The 22,500-nt window shown below is 45.8% G+C and overlaps 2 protein-coding genes across 3 annotated transcripts in view; one reads left to right on the plus strand and one right to left on the minus strand.

Moving 5' to 3' along the window:
* Positions 1-5,016, minus strand: part of nrn1a (neuritin 1a) — a 12,279-nt gene extending 7,263 nt beyond the window's left edge. Inside the window, exon 1 of the mRNA XM_037079125.1 lies at positions 4,724-5,016. Within this exon, the coding sequence (XP_036935020.1) occupies positions 4,724-4,778 (55 nt within the window). The 5' untranslated portion in view covers positions 4,779-5,016. The remainder of the gene's footprint in view (positions 1-4,723) is intronic.
* Positions 1-22,336, plus strand: part of LOC119008608 (coagulation factor XIII A chain-like) — a 37,809-nt gene extending 15,473 nt beyond the window's left edge. The window contains exons 1-20 of one of the 2 annotated variants that reach the window (XM_037079123.1): positions 3,475-3,536; positions 4,608-4,767; positions 12,754-14,719; positions 15,494-15,587; positions 15,674-15,770; positions 15,874-16,050; positions 16,905-17,153; positions 17,352-17,470; positions 17,546-17,653; positions 17,866-18,040; positions 18,566-18,704; positions 18,960-19,063; positions 19,142-19,230; positions 19,317-19,470; positions 19,635-19,744; positions 19,998-20,163; positions 20,249-20,403; positions 20,588-20,724; positions 20,811-20,916; positions 21,571-22,336. In XM_037079123.1, coding sequence (XP_036935018.1) covers positions 15,534-15,587; positions 15,674-15,770; positions 15,874-16,050; positions 16,905-17,153; positions 17,352-17,470; positions 17,546-17,653; positions 17,866-18,040; positions 18,566-18,704; positions 18,960-19,063; positions 19,142-19,230; positions 19,317-19,470; positions 19,635-19,744; positions 19,998-20,163; positions 20,249-20,403; positions 20,588-20,724; positions 20,811-20,916; positions 21,571-21,606 — 2,175 coding nt within the window. In that variant the 5' untranslated portion in view covers positions 3,475-3,536; positions 4,608-4,767; positions 12,754-14,719; positions 15,494-15,533 and the 3' untranslated portion in view covers positions 21,607-22,336. Of the gene's footprint in view, positions 1-3,474; positions 3,537-4,607; positions 4,768-12,753; positions 14,720-15,493; positions 15,588-15,673; positions 15,771-15,873; positions 16,051-16,904; positions 17,154-17,351; positions 17,471-17,545; positions 17,654-17,865; positions 18,041-18,565; positions 18,705-18,959; positions 19,064-19,141; positions 19,231-19,316; positions 19,471-19,634; positions 19,745-19,997; positions 20,164-20,248; positions 20,404-20,587; positions 20,725-20,810; positions 20,917-21,570 lie in introns of those variants that run through there. The other variant, XM_037079122.1, reaches the window with a different exon arrangement.
* Positions 22,337-22,500: the final 164 nt, after the last annotated feature.

The following is a 22,500-nucleotide window of genomic DNA, read 5'->3' on the forward strand; positions in this document are numbered from 1 at the left end:
GTTCAACAGCAAACTACATCTTACAAAGCCATCATGAAGTTCAGTCAGCCGCCATTTTCAAATTTACACAAAACAAATCTGATTTTAAGATGTCATAAAAATGATTTATTCTCTCTGGGAGACTGACGTCTAGTCCTGAGTGTTTTTAAGGATATTTTATGTGAGTAAGTTATTGTACCCAGTAGTTCTGGTTCCTAAACCCAACCAAGTGGTTTTAGAGTCTAAAACCCAACCAGGTAGTTTTGACTCCAGCCACACTGTCTCACAGATGACGTCATATTAAGCTTTATTTTCCTTTATATATACTGTTCTGAACTAAATGAAGTAATTCACTGAGAATCTCAACTGAAACCATCCAAAAAATCCTCATCATGGCTGCAGAATGTGTGTGTGTGTGTGTGTGTGTGTGTAATCAGTCTCCTTCCTAATTTACTTTAACAGAGAAAATAGAACTATAAAACACAGCACGGGTTGCCAGGTCTGACACACACACACACACACTAACAGAACACACACACGTGCCCCTTTACATGACCTTTGTTAACTCAGTGTGTGTGTGTGTGTGTGTGTGTGTGTGCGTGGTTGGTTAAGCAGGGATGGGGCTGATTGATTGGTTTGGATAAAAACACGCCTGCTGTCCGGTTTCACTCGATCACTGAGGACTAACACAGCATGACGTGTAGGACGAGACACGGCTGTTAGAGGACGAGGGGGCGGAGCTATCCAGCCTACTGTGACCAATTACATGCTCCGTCCTATTGGTCGGCGACCGTGTGTACTTCTACTGCAGCTCTGCTGTGGTACTGCAGTAGTACTCCTGAAACATGTTGACCCGTCTGATAGTGACGTTCAACTGATTCATCATCATATGACATCACCAAACACTGCAAACCCCAAATACCACCTACACCAAATAGTGTGAAGTAAATTTAAAACCAGTACTAGAAAATACTGAAGCACATTCAACAACATATTTAGGCCTTTACTGTGAATTGTAAAATTCCTGTAATGCTTTATTTGTTATCTTAAGTATTTATTATTTAGTAATATTTAAGTATTTATTAGTGTTTCATAGTAAATACTTTAAATGTAGTACTGTAATATTATGGGAACATTACTGTAATATTATGGGAACATTACTGTAATATTATGGGAACATTACTGTAATATTATGGGAATATTACTGTAATATTACAGGAACATTACTGTAATATGGGAATATTACTGTAATATTATGGGAACATTACTGTAATATTATGGGAATATTACTGTAATATTACAGGAACATTACTGTAATATTATGGGAACATTACTGTAATATTATGGAAATATTACTGTAATATTACAGGAACATTACTGTAATATTATGGGAACATTACTGTAATATTATGGGAATATTACTGTAATATTACAGGAACATTACTGTAATATTATGGGAACATTACTGTAATATTATGGGAATATTACTGTAATATTACAGGAACATTACTGTAATATTATGGGAACATTACTGTAATATTGTTATTGTGGACTTTATTGATCCTGTAATTTGACTCTGGATTCTGTCCATAATAAGTTTCTGAGGCTTTTTGTGATTTCTTTGACATTTCTGAATTAGATATTGATTAACAGTGATTGATAATGACAGTGTGTCCTGTCTGTGAGCATCTCTCACAGTATCTGTATACTGTGGTTAGAGCTGGTCTTTAATGTGTGGCTGAGTTAGAGTGTACACCCTCCCCTCTCACTGTAGGAGGAGGCATTACATCATCTCCAACATGAAGCTCGCGCGCTGCAGCGCGTTTCTTTATCGTGTTTCAGCCGAACGGACCAATCAGCGGCCGACAAGGTCAACACGTCTGTGAATGAAGTGACCCGCTGATATTCTCACTGTGACATTCATTTTAATCTGGACAGAAATTAAGACGAGCAGAAACCTGGTGACAGATAATTTGTTTCCTTCAGGTTGTTTTAAATTAATAAATATTTATCAGACCGGTTTTTATTTTTATTTACTGTTTTTGTCACGTTTTGTTTTATTCAAAGTGCAAGAATCATTATTTTAAATTCAATTCTTGACGTTAACTGTTTTATTTGATTGTATTTCTTGACTTTTCGCATCAGATCAGTGTCGTTTCTGTCTCCATTTGTTCGCTTTTTGATCCTTAAACCGTTTTTATTTTTACGCACCACCTCTAAAAATAAAAGCAGGAATCATTTCCGCCTCCATCTTCGCTCCATGTGATTTTATTCGTTTGATTTGATTTGATTTTATTGTTCCGGGTCTTTTTTTTTTTTTTCTTCGATGAGTAAAATCCAGGGCAGTCCCGTCTCTCGCACGGAATCGGGAACGCGCGCTGTATTTTTCGTTCACGCCTCCCATCCAGGCATGCACGCACTCATTCACCCCACCTACACACACACACACACACACACACACACACACACACACACACACTGTTGCCTGCAGTGCATCGGTGCCAGAACCAGCGTGTCGGAGCCTCCACACAGCGGACACACCCACCTCCCGACGCGCACGAGGCTATTTTACGCGCGTAAAAATACCCCAAAACCCAAAATACATCACTTTACATTCATAAATAAATTTCGATTCGTTTTTAAATGTCTCCAGATGCAAAAATGTGTCACAGTCAATAAAAAAAATCAAACATCTCAAGACGTTTTTCGTTTTTCTGCGCGGTGGATTAATTTTCTCTGCAGATTTAAAATCAGTTCGATGCTTTTTTTTTCTGTTTTATTGGCGCTAAAATCTGCTGCAGCAGCGCGCCAAACCCCCCGCTCACAGCAGCCAATCACAGTGCAGGGCTCCATTAAAACATGAAGCACAATGAAACATTTAAAACACGACGTGAAGGAGGTTCGGCTCAGTTCGGCTCAGTTCGGCTCGTCTGCAGGAGGCGGATCACTGGAAATTCAAACGAACTGGGGAATATTTTAAGATTCAGACTAATTAATCGATTTCATTCGATCCCTCCATGTCCTGATGAGTGTGTGTGTGTGTGTTTGTGTGTGTGTGTGTGTGTGTGTGTGTGTGTGTGTGTGTGTGGACCGACCCGGCAGCTCTGTGCCCTCATTCGGTTCTGATTTTCATTCTCTGCTCGTTTCAGACCCAAAGTGCAACAACACACTCATATTCATCTTTATTTCTTCTTCTATTGTTTCTACTTGTCGACGTGTTTCTGCCTCCAGAACCCTCCGGACCGTCAGAACCGTCAGAACCAACCCATCCAGCCCGTCCTGCTCTCTCTCTCTCTCTCTAACAATAGCAGCGGGAGGATTCTGCGTCTTGAATAATTCAGCATTTCTCTGCCACCAGCAAATGCACTCACGCACGCGTGCACGCGCACACACAAATACACACACACACACACACACACACACACACACACACACACACACACACACAGATAGACACACACACCCTCCTCCACAGCGTCGTTATGCAACAGCAGAAAACAACATCATCTCCATATTTTTCTTCTTCTTCCATCCTCTGATTCTTCTCCTCCCTCCAGGTATTAGACGGATCCACGCGGGTTTCCCGTCTCCTGCGGTTCTGTTCCGTTAAAACCGAGCCGGCGCAGGAGAAACGATGGAGAATAAAATGATGCACGCGTGATTTTTTATTAAAGGATATTTTATAATAAACGTGCAGCTTTTATTTCCCGTCGAGGCCTCGTTCTGCGCATGTTCACCGGGACGGAACCGGGAGATAAAAGAACCGCGTCGTTGTGTCGTTTCGTTCCCGCTGATTATTATCAGAGCAGCAGAGATTAAAATATAGATGATATTATATTATAGAATTAATAATTGTTGTCGGCTGTTTGCGCCTCTCGTGCTCGGCTCTGTCGTCCCGGCTGTGACGGTGCGGAGCCTCCCGCAGCCCCGCAGCCTCCCGCACACTGCGGCGGGAGAGCAGCGCGCTCCGGCGTCACGTCTGAGATTCTTCTGCTGCAGTTCGACATGTTCCGAACCTCCACACGGGCCTTTTATTTCTCCTGCTCCGTGTGCAGAGACACGCCGAGAACACAGAACACGAACCAGAACCGGAACCGTCGATTTTAAACAACAAAACCAGCGAATTAAATGTAATTTTATTTGAAATAATTTGATTTAGTTTAAATAAATTCAAATCATTTTTTTTGTTGTGAATGTGGAAAATAAAAAAAATTAAAAATCAACAAATGTCTCGAGTTTGGGACAACCGAGGTGTGTGTGTGTGTGTGGGGGGGGGCGGGGGGGCATTCCCCTTGTTAACGCGCACATGCACACACACGCACACACACGCACACGCACACACACACTGGATGTGTAGCCTCGCTGCTGCTCCAACACAGAAACATGTGTCAGCTGTAAATCTGATTAAATTACTTTTTAAAAAACAGATTTTTATATTTTGCAGCTGAAACAAACAAAATTTAATCATCTGTTAAACAAAAAAAAAAACAAACAAAAACATTTCTGAGTCGTTTTCAGAAGCGACGGATTCATTTCTTTTTTAAATTAACGGTGAAATAAAATAAAACACCTTCAGGAGTCAGAATCCAAATAAAACATGTTTTTGCTTCTTTATGGATCAAATTCAGATTCTCGTCCGGGACAGAAAGCGACAACACGAGACTTTCCCGACCCGCTCATCGACACACTGATGTATGATGGAGGGATGTATGATGGAGGGATGATGGAGGGATGGGACACTCACCTATGTGGAGAGCTAGAAAGAGAGCGAGGCATCTGGAGGACCAGGTAACTCCCATCCTCTGCGTCCTCCTCTCAGCATGAGAGCAGAGATTCACAAAGTTGTTGAGCAGCTGAGCAGGAGCCGCACATTCCACACAACAGCCGCAAAACACCCAGCAGCTACATCCAACACTCTCCTCCTCCTCCTCCTCCTCTTCCTCCTCCTGCTGCTGCTGCTTCTTGTTTCTTCTTCTTCTTCTTCTTCTTCTTCTTCTTCTTCTTCTTCTTCTTCTTCTTCTTCCTCCTCCTCTGTGGCTCCTGCTCTCTGCGCTCTGCGCGTCCTGCCTGGTTTTACGCGTCTGGAGAGAAAAAAGAAAAGAGAGAGAGGAAGAGAGAGAAAGCCCCTCCTCCTCTCTCTCTCTCTCTCTCTCTCCTCTATCCTCCTCCTCTCTCTCTCTCTCTCTCTCTCTCTCCTCTCTCCTCCTCCTCTCTCTCTCTCTCTCTCTCTCTCTATCCTCCTCTGTCTCTCTCTCTCTCTCCTCCTCTCTCTCTCTCTCCTCTCTCTCTCCTCCTCTCTCCTCCTCCTCTCTCTCTCTCTCTCCTCCTCTCTCTCTCTCTCTCCTCCTCTGTCTCTCTCTCTCTCTCCTCCTCTCTCTCTCTCTCCTCTCTCCTCTTCCTCTGTCTCTCTCTCTCTCTCTCCTCCTCTCTCCTCTCTCCTCCTCCTCTCTCTCTCTCTCTCTCTCTCTCTCCTCTCTCCTCCTCCTCTCTCTCTCTCTCTCTCTCTCTCTCTATCCTCCTCTGTCTCTCTCTCTCTCTCCTCCTCTCTCTCTCTCTCCTCTCTCTCTCCTCCTCTCTCCTCCTCCTCTCTCTCTCTCCTCCTCTCTCTCTCTCTCTCCTCCTCTGTCTCTCTCTCTCTCTCCTCCTCTCTCTCTCTCTCCTCTCTCCTCTTCCTCTGTCTCTCTCTCTCTCTCTCCTCCTCTCTCCTCTCTCCTCCTCCTCTCTCTCTCTCTCCTCCTCCTCTCTCTCCTCCTCCTCTCTCTCATTATCATTTCATCCTTTTCTTTCATGTTTTGTTTTAAGCTGTTATTATAGTTATTATATTATATTTATTTTATTCTTTCACTCGGAGCCGCAGCTGCAGGTCAGAACCAAACTCATTTATTACAGAGTCTCAACATTTCCCCCATGAACAGTCAGAACCCCGGATCAGAACCAGACTAAAGTGTCTCATTTCATTTAATGAGAGTCTGACAGTGTGAATGTTTCTCCATGTTGTTTGAACAGGAAACTTTCTGTCACTGTGGGAACAATAAAGTTTCTTCGATCTTGAATTGAAACGTTACAGTAAAAAGTATATTTAAAGTGAACATGTGTGTTTATTACTGACCTCCATCCACTCATACAGAAACCAGAAAGTTCTGGAGATCAATCTGTACGTTCACGTTCAGATAACTGATTCTTCTTTTCAGGTTTTTTTACTCTGAAGCCTCAATAATTGTGCAGCAAGACTCTTAGTGGTGGAGACGTTTCAGTCATGTGACCGTGATGTCGTCTGTTTGTAGCCTAACATTAGCTTCTTACTGCTACACAGTTAATTTAGCTTCACACATCACAGAGTGGAGTTCATCTGTGGAGATTATCTGGATCAACAGAACCTGGACGGATCAGAACCTGCAGGTTATGTTCTGTAATAATCCAGAATCCAGATGAATAATCCCACAGAGGAACCGGAGCGATGTGGACTTTCAGAAGCTGTCACAGACTCTTTGTAGCAGCTGTAAGAATGAAGCAGGCCCAGAACTTTAACCACAACTCAGATCGACACACGAGACTGGGATGAAACAGGTCCCCTGAAAGTTTAAAGTAAATATTTAATCTGAAATATTCAACAGTGACGTTAGTGACAAAAGTGAGCACCTGTGATGTGATGTCACTTCCTGCTCGTCCATCACTGAGACAGACTCCATGTTTCTGCTCAAAGACAGAAAGAAGTTCATGTAGAACATTTGCTGAATGAACAAGAAGGTCCAAATAATGCAGAATGAGTCAGAGACAGAGTTTCACAGAGTTTATAAAGTGTCTCCAACTCAACAACTCACTAAACTGACACATTTGTTAAGGGAGTCTGGTGATGGCCTGGTCTTCTTCTTCTCCTTCATCTTCTTCTTGTTTGGCTGTGTGTGTGTGTGTGTGTGTGTGTGTGTGTAACTCAAACAACATGTGGGGGATCTCGTCTTCTCCTGCTGATGTCAGCCGAATCTGAAACAAACCAACTCTTTCTCTCCCGCATATTAACACAGATGTTTCCCTGAGGCGCTTCAGCAGGACACACACACACAAACACACACACACACACACATACACACACACACACACACAGACACACACAATCAGTTTCCAAATGACTCAAATCTGAAAATGTTTAACTGTTGGACACACACACACCAACAGCTCAGTGTGTGTGTGTGTGTGTGTGTGTGTGTGTGTGTGTGTGTGTGTGTGTGTGTGTGTGTGCGCGCGCGCGTGTGTTTGACCTTGTTTGACTTTGAGTGTGACCTCCAAACACAGTCCGTCCTCCTCTCGTCCAATCAGAGGCCGACAGAGACGGACTCACCTCGCCGCCCCACTTCTGGGTCTTTAACAGGGTCTGATGTCATCAGTGCCCCCTGCTGGTGGACTGGAGGGACTGCAGCGCCCCCGGTCCAGGTGCAGGGCTGGTCCAGGTGCAGGGCTGGTCCAGGTGCAGGGCTGGTCCAGGTGCAGGGCCGATCCGGGTGCAGGGCCGGTCCAGGTGCAGGGCTGGTCCAGGTGCAGGGCCGGTCCAGGTGCAGGGCCAGTCCAGCTGCAGGCCGGTCCGGATGCAGGGCCGGTCCAGGTGCAGGGCTGGTCCAGGTGCAGGGCCGGTCCAGCTGCAGGCCGGTCCGGGTCCAGGGCTGGTCCCGTTGCAGGGCCGGTCCAGCTGCAGGCCGGTCCGGATGCAGGGCCGGTCCAGGTGCAGGGCCAGTCCAGCTGCAGGCCGGTCCGGGTGCAGGGCCGGTCCAGGTGCAGGGCTGCTCCAGGTGCAGGGCCGGTCCAGGTGCAGGGCCGGTCCAGCTGCAGGCCAGTCCGGGTGCAGGGCTGGTCCCGTTGCAGGGCTGGTCCAGGTGCAGGGCCGGTCCAGCTGCAGGCCGGTCTGGGTGCAGGGCCGGTCCAGGTGCAGGGCCGGTCCAGGTGCAGGGCTGGTCCAGGTGCATGGCCGGTCCAGCTGCAGGCCGATCCGGGTGCAGGGCCGGTCCAGGTGCAGGGCCGGTCCAGGTGCAGGGCCGGTCCAGCTGCAGGCCGGTCCGGGTGCAGGGCTGGTCCCGTTGCAGGGCCGGTCCAGCTGCAGGCCGGTCCGGATGCAGGGCCGGTCCAGGTGCAGGGCCAGTCCAGCTGCAGGCCGGTCCGGGTGCAGGGCTGGTCCAGCTGCAGGCCGGTCCGGGTGCAGGGTGAGCAGTAATATTCAAAAACTAACTAGAAGCACATCACCTCCGCACTGCGAGCTGCCAGGCAGGTCCACTACCTGCACGGCTAGTCAAGCTAACTAGCTAACAGTAGCTGCAGTTAGCAGCAGTTAGCAGTTACTGCCTAACTTTTAATATAAATGGTGTCTGGATGGACAGAACCTGGGAGGTGTGTGTGTGTGTGTGTGTGTGTGTGTGTGTGTGTGCGCGTGGCATCAGCATCAGCAGAGGGCAGAAGCTGCGACTGCTCCACCAAACTCCATTCATTTTTCCATCACTTCTACAGCTCATTATCAGCCTCTATTGTGTTGTTGTTGTGTTGTTGTGCTGTTGTGCTGTTGTGAGCTCTTCTTGCAGACAGGTGATTACAGGAAGCAGGTCGCTGGATGCTGAAGCAGGTGAATCAGCGCTGATGGATGCAGCGCTGAGGTTTCGGGCCGTGGTTCTGGTTCTGTTTCTGTGCAGCGTCGTGACACAGATCGGTTTCACTGATCTGCTGGGAGACGACACAATAAGGACACACCATCCATAATACATCACAACTATAGATCTGAGGGGGGAGGGGCATCAGTGATGTCATCAGAAGAGGAGGGTGAGTGACGTCACAGCAGCGAATTCTTCAATGGAGCTGTTTGTGTGTGTGTGTGTGTGTGAGAGAGAGAGAGAGAGAGAGAGAGAGAGAGACTGTGTGTGTGTGTGTGTGTGTGTGTGTGTGTGTGTGTGTGTGTGTGTGTGCAGCATCATTAATCATCACTGCCTCCTCTAGTTTCTTCAGTCAGTGGCGCCGCCTGGTGTCCAACACGTGTGACTGCAGCTCTTTGTTTTCAACAGAAGGAGAAAGTAACTCAGTACATTTACTCAGGTGTACTGAAGTGTCATGTTGAGGTATCTGTGCGACATCACTACAGCAAATATTTCACTTTTCATTGCACTGCATTGATTTGAAACCATTAGTTACTAGTTACTGGAGTACTTTTACCTCTCTGTACTCTGTAACAGAGAATCTAACTGAGTTAATTATCACTAATTTTATTCTATTTAATTTGAACTTAAATGTAATTTTTTAAAATCTATCTAACAAAATATTAACAACATAATTTTCATGTTTGGAGAAAAATGAAACATTTCCTGTTTATTCACAGAAACTTATTGTAGCGACCCTGCAGTAATGTTCTGGCTACATCATTATTCATGTTGCTTCACATTAGATGTGTAAATTCACCATCTGTGTTTGTAATTAATGGATTTTATATACAACACAAGATAAATCTGTAAAAATAAACATAGTATATACACTATAAATATGAATGAACTAAAATGAGCTCCACCTTTAACACATTAATGCATCATAATTATAATTCGAACATGTAATAAACAGTATGTTTGTTGTATGTCTGCAGGACTAATGAAGGAATTCTGATTCTGAACACCTGCTAACATCCACTAACATCCACTAACATCTGCTAACATCCACTAACACCTGCTAACACCTGCTAACATCCACTAACATCCACTAACACCTGCTAACACCTGCTAACATCCACTAACATCCGCTAACACCTGCTAACATCTGCTAACATCCACTAACACCTGCTAACACCTGCTAGCATCCAGTAACACCTGCTAACACCTGCTAACACCTGCTAACATCCGCTAACACCTGCTAACACCTGCTAACACCTGCTAGCATCCAGTAACACCTGCTAACATCTGCTAGCATCCAGTAACACCTGCTAACACCTGCTAACATCCACTAACATCCGCTAACACCTGCTAACATCTGCTAACATCCACTAACACCTGCTAACACCTGCTAGCATCCAGTAACACCTGCTAACACCTGCTAACACCTGCTAACATCCGCTAACACCTGCTAACACCTCCTAACATCTGCTAGCATCCAGTAACACCTGCTAACACCTGCTAACATCTGCTAGCATCCAGTAACACCTGCTAACACCTGCTAACATCTGCTAGCATCCAGTAACACCTGCTAACACCTGCTAACATCTGCTAGCATCCAGTAACACCTGCTAACACCTGCTAACACCTGCTAACATCCGCTAACACCTGCTAACACCTCCTAACATCTGCTAGCATCCAGTAACACCTGCTAACACCTGCTAACATCTGCTAGCATCCAGTAACACCTGCTAACACCTGCTAACATCTGCTAGCATCCAGTAACACCTGCTAACACCTGCTAACATCTGCTAGCATCCAGTAACACCTGCTAACACCTGCTAACATCTGCTAGCATCCAGTAACACCTGCTACGGCCACATTGGCGTCTTGCTGCCCAGGATAAAAACGGCTTGTGTTAAGTGTTATTTTCAGCAGGTTTAAATGTAATTTTAACCTGTTGAGTAAACCGACTCTCAGTTGAGAAGATTTTGACTTCTGATGTCTTCTGATGCTGTTTCAGACTCGACTGTATTTGCAGTTCTTGTGTTTGCTTCACATCAAACAGGTCAGTGAAGTGATGAAACATGAAGAACAGACTCGTCGTCCGATGCAGAGCCTGTCGTCGTCTCTCAGCCCTCCGTCGGCTCGTATTTATCAATTAGCCGCGGCTGTGTGTGCAGCAGGGTTTGTTAATCCCTGCAGGATAATTACAGGGCTGCCTCGGTGCAAAGCGCCTGTTGAGGCTGTAATTGGTTTGCGGTCTGGCGGCGGCGGTGACTCACTGCTGGGTATTGACTCGTTCTCCCGTGGCGGCGGTGAGCAGTTTGTTCTGCTGCTCTGAGACACCCGGCTCATTTCTGGACCAAACCTCAGAGGAAGTTCCTCAACTTTAGATAAAAGGAGACTCTCTGGATGAGTCTCGTTTCGTTTCCTCGTTACAGCTTCGCTCTGACCTTTGACCTTCATCTCTTTGCTGCTCGACTCGATATCAGAGTCTGTTTTTACACGAGTGTCTGAACGTCTGCTGGAGGAGAGAGATAGTGATGATACCGTCAGGTGTGAAATGTCAAATAAACCACGAAAAACTCCTGATACCTGAAACTGTGTGGTGTGTGTGTGTGTGTGTGTGTGTGTGTGTGTGTGTGTGTGTGTGTGTGTGTGAGACTAAAAGAAGCTTGTTTCCTCCAGCACAGTAACAGAGTTCAGGCTCTGACATGGACTCAGAGTATCAGAGTAAAAAGTCTCCCTCTGAAGGACATTTGTGCTCAAAGCTAACTGAAGCTCACGTCATATTAATAGAATTCAAAGACTATTAAAGTTAAAGGTAGAATCAGTAGGATTTGTCCCAGCTGTTCCTGAACGCACCACAAAGACAGTTGATTGTTGAGTCTCATTCCCAGGACGTCAAATAGACACATGTTGGGTTGGTAAAGCGTCCCGAGCAGCAACAAAGAGAGAAAATCAGAAACTCTCTGCAGATACGAGACACTAACACGCCTTTTCTCCACATTCCAGCCTCCCTCTCTGTCTGTTTACGGCTTCTTACGGCTTTTACGTCTTTGTCTCGTCTCGCTGCGTCTGATTGGTCCACATCAGTCTGCTGATGTTGGGAAATAACAAGAATCCAGAATTCACCTCAGATGCATCAAACTAAAGTAACAAGGCTGTTGTGAAGCTGAGAGGAGGAGAAAGTTCAGGTGTGTAGAGGAGAAGTCACACAGAGACTCAGAGTAAATGTACTGCAGTACAGTCAGGAAGTATTTGTAGCAGAATTTTAGTCTGAAACATTAAAAGGACTGAAGTATCATCATCATCATCATCATCATCAGCTCTGATGTCACTGATCCAACATGTCACTGTGTTTCTGTTCGACCTCGTCAGCTCTCACTTCCTCCTCCGATTTAAAGACACGCTGACCTGCGAACTGAACTGGAGTTCATCTTCTGTTTTCTCTTTTTCACTTCTTTGTCGTTTCTTTTCAAAATGTTCTTTTCTGTCACATCTTCCCTTTACAGACATAAAGTCAGGTGAGGTGTGGTCGTCCTCAGAACAGTTCTGGAGCTTCTCAGTCAAACAGAGTTGCAGCGCTCTGCTGAACATCTGAAGCAGCTGAGACTTGATTTAAACATCAGAAGTCTCCATCAGCTCGTCTGTGTGATCACAGTCTGCAGGAGAGAACACATCACTAACTGATCTCAGACCAGTTTGTGATCTCAGCGTCCACTAACACGTCAGACGGGGTGCATACCAACACTTTTAGCTCAGCGGCTACAGTCAACATCTCTTCAGATCGCCAATAACAAACTGTGTTGACTTATTCTTCCCTTAGCGACTGAGCCACGCTGAGCCAAGAAAACCCTGCAGAGCTCAACAGAACAGAGGAGCTCTCACAGTAGATTAGCATGTTAGCAGTTTGCTAACACAAACATTAATGTCACTGAATCTCTCTGAGAACTCAGCTGTGTGTTCATATGCATGTTTTCTTCCACCAGCAGTCGTCTGTCAGAACATCTGCAGCGCTGCGTTATAATCCTGCATGTTTTAACTTTATCGCATCATTTTTCACCTGAATGTTGTAAATGGATCCAAATATTTAGACGTATCATCTCTCTCTGTTTCTGAACTCTGAGTTGTTTTCTTCTTCTGTTGTTGGATTTCTTCACAGCTCTCAGTGCAGATGTGAGTCAGGAAACAGGAAGTGGAGCGCCGGTCACCTGACCAATCAGCAGCGGTGTGTCAGGATGACCTCACAGCCTGACGGTCGAGGTCAGAGGAAGTTCTGCAGCAGAGGAAACAACTTCCCCCAGAAAGTGTTAAAGAGAGAAAAGTACAACTGCAGCATCACGTTATGAAATATGAAGATAAAAGATTCAAACAAAACTGCAGCATCTCGACTTTAAATCCACCAGATGTCAGTTTAAGAGACGACTTCTTAAAAAACAAACTAATAAGAGTCTCTAACTCGTCATCGTGTTCCTCTGGTTTCATCATCAGTTTGAATGATACGCAGATATTCATGAGAACAACTGTGATACTGATGAAAACTGAATCTATGACATGCAGAAAGTTAAACGAGATGCAGGTCGAGTAATGAAACGTCTGACGTGTTAAAGACAAAAGTGTTTTTTAGATAAATGTGAAACATAGAGAAGACGACGCAGCAGACGGCACTTACAGCTCTGACTTTACCTTTCATCACAGAAAAGAGTCAAATCTTTCAAAACTCCAGTTTGATTTAAATTCTGAGCAGGACCTCAGCGTCCTGACTTCAAACTGACGAAAACAGAATTTGAATATAAAGTAAAATCTGAGAACACAAAGAGTTCATCCAGACGACAAAGTCAGACTTCTGAGATGAAAAACTTCTGAGGGGAGAAAGTAAAAATGTTGAGAGATTTCTGATTCTTTCTTTAACTTCAACTCAGAATCATGTGAGGAAAAGTTCAGAGACAAAAGTCAAATTTTGTGATAAAAGGTCTAATTTCTAACTTTAACTTCAGGATTCTGAGAAAAAATGTAGAAATGTTGAAAGAAAATTCAGAATTATAACTTCAGGGTCAGAATTCTGAAAACGAGTTTGAATTGTGAGACAAAAGTCAAAATATTGAGAAAAAAATGTCTAAATAAGTTCAGAATTCTAAGAAATACGTCAAAATTATGTGAGATCACAATTCTGACAAAACGGTCCAAAGTTTTAGATAATTGTGTCGTTCAGATTCAAACTAAAGTCTAAATTCTAACTTCACACTCAGATTCGATTTTTTTTTTTTTAATCTAAATTCTGAGGTAAACCTCAGCATCCTGACTTCAAACTGAATAAAAACAGAATTTGGATATAAAGTCAACTCTGAATTCAGACGAGTCAGAATTATGTGATGAGAAAAAAACGTTTCTGATTCTCACTTTAACTCTTACTGTGATAATGTGAGGACGTTGCAGTTTTGAGACAAAGTTCAAATTTTGTGACAGAAGTCTAATTTCTTACTGTAACTTCAGGATTCTATGAAAAAACGTCAAAATGTTGAGAGAAAATTCAAAGTTCAAAGTTTGAATTGTGAGACAAAAGTCAAAATTATGAGAAATCACAAATTTGACGAAACGGTCCAAAGTTTAAGATAAATGTCTCGTTGTGGTTCGAAGTCAGAACTCTCAGGAACAGAACGCAGAGCTGGACTCTGAGCCCAGGCAGCGTTCTGTCCGCCTGTCGGGATAAAAACACGCTGAGATCAATACAGTCGATCGGTTTCAGTTTCAGTACTGGAGTAAATGTTCTCAGTTACATCTGACACTGGCTGTGGAGACACACATGCAGTGGTTTGGTGGTTTTGGTGCATTCTGGGTAAAAATAGAAGCTGTGATGAAGAGCGGACAGAACATCATCATCATCAGCATCTGAGGAACAAGTCGACTGGATCTGTGTGTCACTGAGGATCAGTACCGGTCCGACCGACCGGGTCAGGGTCACCGCAACACACACTTCCTGTTTGCTCTATGTGTGTGTGTGTGTGTGTGTGTGTGTGTGTGTGTGTGTGAAAGAGGAAGCAGTGTGTGTATATAAACTGATGCTGAAGTTGATCCGATCATCTTCTGATCTGATCGTCAGAGACTCAACAAATCCTCCTTCATCTGAGGTGAGACACACACACACACACACACACACACACACACACACACACACACACACACACACACACACACACACACATCTTTCATCACTCTTAGTTTGTTCGATGGATCCTGAATGTCGTCGTATTAACAACATCTGGACAGAGAAAGAGAAATCAAGATTTGATTCATTTACAACCAGATTTTATTGTGACAACTGCTCAATTTCTGATGAGCAACAATCGTTTTAATTAATTGTTTTAATCAAGGTGAAAAAAATACTATTATGATTTTTTCCCCCTGATTCCTTTCCTCTCCTTGCCTCCTCTCCTTGCCTCCTCTCCTTGCTTCCCGTCCTCTCCTTGTTTCCTCTCCTTGCCTCCTCTCCTTGCTTCCCGTCCTCTCCTTGCCTCCTCTCCTTGCTTCCCGTCCTCTCCTTGCCTCCTCTCCTTGCCTCCTCTCCTTGCTTCCCATCCTCTCCTTGTTTCCTCTCCTTGCCTCCTCTCCTTGCTTCCCGTCCTCTCCTTGTTTCCTCTCCTTGCCTCCTCTCCTTGCTTCCCGTCCTCTCCTTGTTTCCTCTCCTTGCCTCCTCTCCTTGCTTCCCGTCCTCTCCTTGTTTCCTCTCCTTGCCTCCTCTCCTTGCTTCCCGTCCTCTCCTTGTTTCCTCTCCTTGCCTCCTCTCCTTGCTTCCTGTCCTCTCCTTTTCTTTATGTTTTTATATTTTCTCTCTTTTTATTCAAAGTGTCCAGTTGTTCAGTTTATGTGTTTTCGTTGACTCTCATGTTGTTGTTTCTGTTCAGTGACCTCATCGTGACCTCACTGTGACCTCACTGTGACATCATGTCTCGTCCACCCACCCAATCGGACGCCTTCAGGGGGCGCTACGCTGAGCCGGTACGTCACAACAACATCACGTTTGTCCTTCAGAACTTCATTAATCACCTTCTGACTTCTAATCAGTTTATTTGATCATGTTTCAGGTGCCGACGTCAAACCTGGGCGCCATGGAGGACGATTTTCCAGAGTTTGAGCCGTTTGACGACGAGGTCCAGCCCAGAGGATTCGTCCCGACCGGCCGTGAGAGCGCTTCAATTAATGTGTCTGTCAGAAGCCAATGTTCCTCTGATCGGTGGTCAGTAAGGTGTTGATTGTGGCGTGCTGTCCCTTTATTCCATCTCAGAGGCTCTGATGGTGCAGCAGGTCGACATGTGTCAGCAGATCAACAAACCCAACCACTACACCACCGCCTACGACACCGGCAACCTGGTGGTGCGCCGCGGCCAGGAGTTCGTGATCCGAGTCACCTTCAGCCGGCCGCTCGCCGACGGAGACGACTTCCAGCTCGAGTTCCTGATTGGTGAGTTCTGATCTCGCCTCTCGTTGGCTACTTCAGTCTGAACCAGGTCTTCGTGATTGGCCTGTTTGAATCAGACCTCTTTCTGATTGGCTGGTTGACAATTAAGGCCACGTCAAAAGGAATGAGATCACTCCAGAGTCACAGAGTAAAGTAGACGCTTACATTCAAGTCGAACAAGACTAAAAGAAAAATAATAAAAATGATTCTTCCGCTCCCCTCTCCTTGTTTCCTCTTCTTGTCTCCTCTCTCCTTGTTTCCGCTTCTTGTCTCCTCTCTCCTTGTTTCCTCTTCTTGTCTCCTCTCTCCTTGTTTCCTCTTCTTGTCTCCTCTCTCCTTGCCCCCTGTCCTGACTCCTCTCTTCTCATCTCCTTGTCTCCTTTCCTTGATTCCTGAATTTGAAACTGTCATTTTGTTGTTTTCATTATGTGAGTGAACATCTGTCACAACAGCTCTGTGTGTGTGTGTGTGTGTGTGTGTGTGTGTGTGTGTGTGTGTGTGTGTGTGTCCTAATGACACAGCCACAGGGAGTGTGCGCACTAATTATCCAGCCAGACGAGTGTGAGGCTGCCTAATGAACTGACAGTCATGTAATTGTTGGATCGACGACTGTTAACGAACGTCTTTCCATGAGCTAATTGGTTAACGAGGGAGCTCTAACTGCCGGTCTCAGGTGGACTGAGCGCGCTCCGTAGCAGAACCGCCCCGCATGTCATACGTCTCAATGAAACAGACTGAAGCCGATCAGTTCACAGAGGGAGTGGATCAAATCTCCTTTCCTCTCCCTCTTTCCTTCCCTTGCTTCCTCTCCTTGTCTCCTCCCCTCTGCATCACTGATCCTCCTCTTCCTCCTCCAGGCTCCAACCCTTCAGCCAGTAAGGGCTCCCTGGTGGTGGTGACCTTCAACTCCCGTCACGGCAGCTCGTGGATTGGCCAGATTCTGGAGATGCAGGGTCAGTCGGTGACGCTGGGAATCACGCCAACGCCCGACGCCATCGTGGGGAAGTTTCGTACCTACGTGGCGATAGCGGCGGGCAGCGGCATGCAGCGAACCAAGAGGGACACCTCCACCGACCTGTACCTGCTGTTCAACGCCTGGTGTCCAAGTATGACCTCATCCACTGGTTCTGTACTGCCCCGCAAACAACTTCCTGTTCTGATTTAATGCTGAATTTACAGGAAGGAGACGCTGATTCAGAATCTGTCGCAGCTGCTTCACAAAGTTTGTTCAGTTTCTCAAAATCACCGCATTTGTTAATGGAGTGTGGTGATGTCACAGTCGCTCTGCCTCTCTCTCTTTGCAGCCGACGCTGTGTTTCTCAGTGACGGAGCCGAGCGGTCCGAGTACGTCCTGAACGACATCGGTATTATCAACCAGGGTTCTGTTGGAGCTGTGTCGTCCCGCAACTGGATGTACGGACAGGTACTTACAAACACACATGGATCAGAACAGAACTAAAGAAATGAAACTCGAGGTCGATGTTTTATCTTCCTGCAGTTTGAACGCGGCGTGTTGGACGCTTGTATTCACATTCTGGATGCGTCTCGGATGCCGATCTTCAACCGAGGCAACGTCATCAAACTGATCAGGAAAGGATCCGCCATGGTGAGCACGATAAATCCACCTTCACTTAATAGTGTCCAGCGAGTTCACGTGGGCCAACTTCCAGTCCTTTCAGAACCTTTTCAGTCCTTTCAGAACCTTTTCAGTCCTTTCAGAACCTTTTCAGTCCCAGTACTGTTGAAAATCAAAGAAGAGTAAAGATTTCTCTCCACATTTTGACCCGTCACTGACCTTTAACCTGCCGCTTCCTTCAGATCAACTCTCAGGATGATAACGGCGTGTTGGTTGGGAACTGGAGTGATGACTACTCCATGGGCAGGCCGCCGACATCATGGACGGGCAGCGTCCAGATCCTGCTGCAGTACGCCAACACCGGAGTGCCGGTCTGTTTCGCCCAGTGCTGGGTGTTCGCTGGAGTCTTCAACACCTGTAAGAGCACAGTTAGCATGATAGACTGTAGAAACACTGACATGGCCATCAGATAACTTCCTGTGTAGTTCAACCATCCATCCATGAGCGTGGACGGGTAGATTCTGCAACCAAGAACCAAAATGTATTGCAAAAATGAGACTATAAGACAGAAAAACAACCAAATAGAGAAGCAACATGACTTTAAGTGGTGCAGAGTACCACAAAGACACACAGAGACACAAAACAATCACAAAGTGGTGTGAAAATGATCACAAAGGACAGTAAACGGCTACAAAGAGACACAAATTGTGTACAATGTGTTGCAAAAATGGCTAAGAGACCTTCAAATGACCACACAGCGATGAAACAAGTGACAACAAAGAGATTGATTTTTGTGCTGAATATCAATCTGGAAGGTAAAAGTACAACGTGTCCATGACAGAAGCAGAACAATTTAAATAATGAATTGCCACGTTGTCAGCTGATGTAAAGGAAACAGACGGGAATGTATCAGTGATGTGACGTTCGCTCTTCTCCCTGCAGTCCTGCGCTGCCTTGGCATCCCGTCGAGGGTCATCACCAACTTCAACTCCGCCCACGACAACACGGGCAACCTGAAGACCGACCTCATCTTCAAGGCCGACGGCACGCCGGACAGACGCAACACCAGGGACTCCATCTGGTTCGTCCACACACGTCCGTCAGTCAAAACAAAGTTCTGATTTAAATCAGGAAGAAAACCTCCAACGTGAAACCTGGGTTGCACACCAGATTCATCCATGAGCGCACTGCTAACAGGAAGTGCTATCAGCTGATTCGGCAAAGTTTTAAAACAAGTGTGGAGCTGCTCCAGTTGTTTAGATGAATGAACAGATGTTAAAATGGATGGAATTAAAGGGCAGTTTATATTCGTCTAATAATGTCCTCTGATGCGCAGGAACTACCACTGCTGGAACGAGGTGTTCACCGTGCGTCCTGACCTGCCCAACGGCCTCGGAGGATGGCAGGTGGTGGACGCCACGCCCCAGGAGACCAGCGACGGTAGGACAGAGGGAAGACAGAGACGGGTGGATGGATGAACGGACGGGCGGACGATTAATCTCTGTTTGGTTCCAACAGGACACTTTCGCTGTGGACCCGCCCCCGTCGCCGCCATCAAGGAGGGCCTGCTCTGTCACCCGTTCGACTGTGGGTTCGTCTTCGCTGAGGTGAGATTCAACATGTTTACTGGACGAACTTGCTTGTTTTCAGATCTTTGGCGCGGTTTGAACACGTTTACCTTCCTCGCCTGCAGGTGAACAGTGACGTGGTCTACCAAAAGAGGGATCGCTACGGGACGCTGACTCCCTACAGGGTGGACAAGACCTACGTGGGACAGTGTATCTACACCAAGGCTGTGGGCAGCTCAGGAACCCATGACATCACACACACCTACAAGTACCCTGAAGGTAACACACACACACACACACACACACACACACACACACACACACACATGCTTAGGAAGGAAGTCTGAGAACGAGACCCAACAGAACCAGAAGAACCCTTCAAAACATTAGAGAGTTGAAGTGAAGTAATCCCTGTGTTGGACTGACCCGGTTTCTGTGTGCAGGTAGTGCCGACAACGAGAGGACGATGAACCGGGCCGAGGAGTACGGCTGTGTGAGGGATCACTCTGAGGTCGCTGACACCCAGCTGTCCGTCACCATCAGCTGTGAACAGGTGACACGTCCGTCTGTCAGCAGGAGAATGTAACTGAGTACATTTACTCAAGTAGGAAGGTGCTGTTCTTTATGCTCCACTGCATCTCAGCAGTCGTACGCAAGTGAAAGTAAAGATACAGTGTTGAAATATTACTTATTACTCTGTGTTCTGTTTGTCTCTGGTGCAGTATATAAAGTAACTAGTAACTAAAGTAATCTATTACATGTAGTGGCGTGTCAGTGTGAGTAACTCCCTCTGCCTCCCCCTGCAGGTCGGCCTTGGTCACGACGTGAACCTGGTCGTGGATTTCCACAACCAGGGCGACGTCCCCAGAACGGTCCAGGCGAACCTGTCCGGGTCCATCGTCTTCTACACTGGAGTCATAGCCAATCACTTCAAAGATCAGCCCTTCAGCGCCACCGTGCCGGCCAATCAGAGTGAGCGACGCCAGTGCTGACGTCCTGCAGGTGTGTGTCTGTGTTAGCCACCTCTGTTCTGATGAGCTGTGTGTTTGTGTTGCAGAGGAGAGCGTGATGCTGATGGTCACGGCTCAGGAGTACATGCCTCACCTGGGCGCTCAGCTCTGCCTGCACTTTGTCGTGACTGGACAGGCTGACGACCAATCACTGATCGCCAGCAAGGTGGTGGACCTGCAGACTCCAGGGCTCCAGATGCAGGTACAACACCTGAGTGTGTCGTACTCACACCTCCACTGCAAACAGTTGTCAGGAGGTGCTTCACAGTACTTCTGACAACACTGTATGTGCTGTTCACAGTGATGGAATGTAATCAAGTACATTTACTTTACCTCTTCTTCTTCCTCTTCCTCTTCTTCTTCTTCTTCTTCTTCTGTGTCTGCAGGTGAGCGGCTCTCCTCAGGTGCAGCAGGAGATGGCTGTGACCGTCACCTTCACCAACCCCTTCAGCTTCCCGCTGCAGGACGTCTACGTGGCGATGGAGGGACCTGGCCTGATGAACCAAAGGTCACATTTCTATAGGTACGCTCACCTCTGACGGCAGGTAGTTGTGTCGTGTTGTGCTGTTGTGTGTGTGAACCGTGTGTCGTTGTGTGTGTTTGTTTCAGGGTTATTGAACCTCAGGCCTCCATCAGCTGGAGTGAGACGTTCCTCCCTCGACTCCCAGGACCCCGTCGTCTCGTGGCGGTGTTGAACTGCCGCAACCTCCATCAGGTAACCGCCACAGCTTCCTCGTTACACGTCACCATTTAAACTACGTTTCCCATCAGACCCGTCTGCCTCTGCCCACTGCAGAAGCCCTGAGGGTCAAGTGAATTATGTTGACCCATTTTCCCAGTTTTAGCATATGTAACATATTAACTTGCCACATGTGTTGATGTTAACATGCTAACGTTTGCATGCTAACACCAGCATGAGACCCAGAAGTTGTTAGCATTCTTATCACTGTTTTCATTTATTGTTTTATTTGCTTATAAGTTTTTGTTTGTTAATGTTGCTAATTCAAAATATAACATTTCACCATGTTAGCATCAAGGACGCTATATTAAATCTGTGCTGCCCGTTTAGCCAGCTGAGCCGGCTAACTTCCGGTTTTTGCGCCCGGCTAACTTTAATAGAGATAAAACAGTTTAAATGAACGTCTCTTCTAGACTTTTCCAGATGTTATGGGATTCACACTGTTAGCATAGCATGTGATGCTGTAATGACACAGTATAACTGCTATGAAAGTTAGCTACAAAGCCTGCCGCTCTTTAGCATTCGCATCAAATAACAGCTATTGTTGACAAAATGGCCGCCGTGCCCCAGCAGAACGAACAACAGGTTGAGGTGAAGCGCCGTCAGCTGTCACTCTGTCCTGTTCTTCAGGTGTCTGGACTTTGTGACGTCCACATTGCCGAGTGAGATGATTGGTCCACAGAGACGTGACTCCGCCCCCCTCGCTTTTCCTCCACGCTCCCGCCAATCACAGAGTGCACAGAGGCAACAGTCGGCATACACCAGACTTCACCATGATTCACTTTTCTTCTTTCATTTCATTTGCACCAGTGAAGGAAATTCAAACATTTGTGTGACATTTTAACATGAAAACTGTTTAATTACAGTAACGACCACAGCTTGATTACCCTTTATTAGACTAAAATCATCACTTTAAGGATTTTTAGTACAGAGCCATTCAATTTAAACTTTGACTGTATCATGGCCAAAAGTATACGGACAGACAGACATCTGATTGATAAAGAGATCGTCCTTATATTTCTAATCTTTTCCAGACAAAACCAAATCAGTTTAAATAGTTTAACAAAACTTTGGGTGATGATGTTTGAATATTAATGAATTAATCAGTACATTCCAATAAGACTCACTGATGAAGTGAGTCATGAGGATGAAAGCCGGGGCAGAACACAGATTCTGACCCAGTTGGAGTCTGACAGCAGCTTTCCTCCTCAGACACAACCAGTTTATATGAAATATTAATCGATCATCACACCCACAGATCAATACCCCACATGCTGGTTTTTAGTTTCTGACTGAAAACAAATGTGATTTTATTTTTATTCTTTGCTTTTGTGTCTTTAATTCTTTTTGTTCACACTGAAACTTTCTACAAACAATAAAAGCAGATTCAAAACCACTGAAGCTGTAAAAGAACTTTATTTTACTCAATGTGATTCACTTGTTTACATGAATTTTAAGTATTGAGAGCAGAAATCAGTTTTATTTATCATTAAAATTTGATTTTTAATGTGCGTTCAAGAGGAACTCACATATTGCAACTTTGAAGAACTCGTACTTTCT

The sequence above is a fragment of the Acanthopagrus latus genome, chromosome 19 (genome assembly GCF_904848185.1).
Source record: "Acanthopagrus latus isolate v.2019 chromosome 19, fAcaLat1.1, whole genome shotgun sequence".
Lineage (NCBI taxonomy): Eukaryota > Metazoa > Chordata > Actinopteri > Spariformes > Sparidae > Acanthopagrus > Acanthopagrus latus.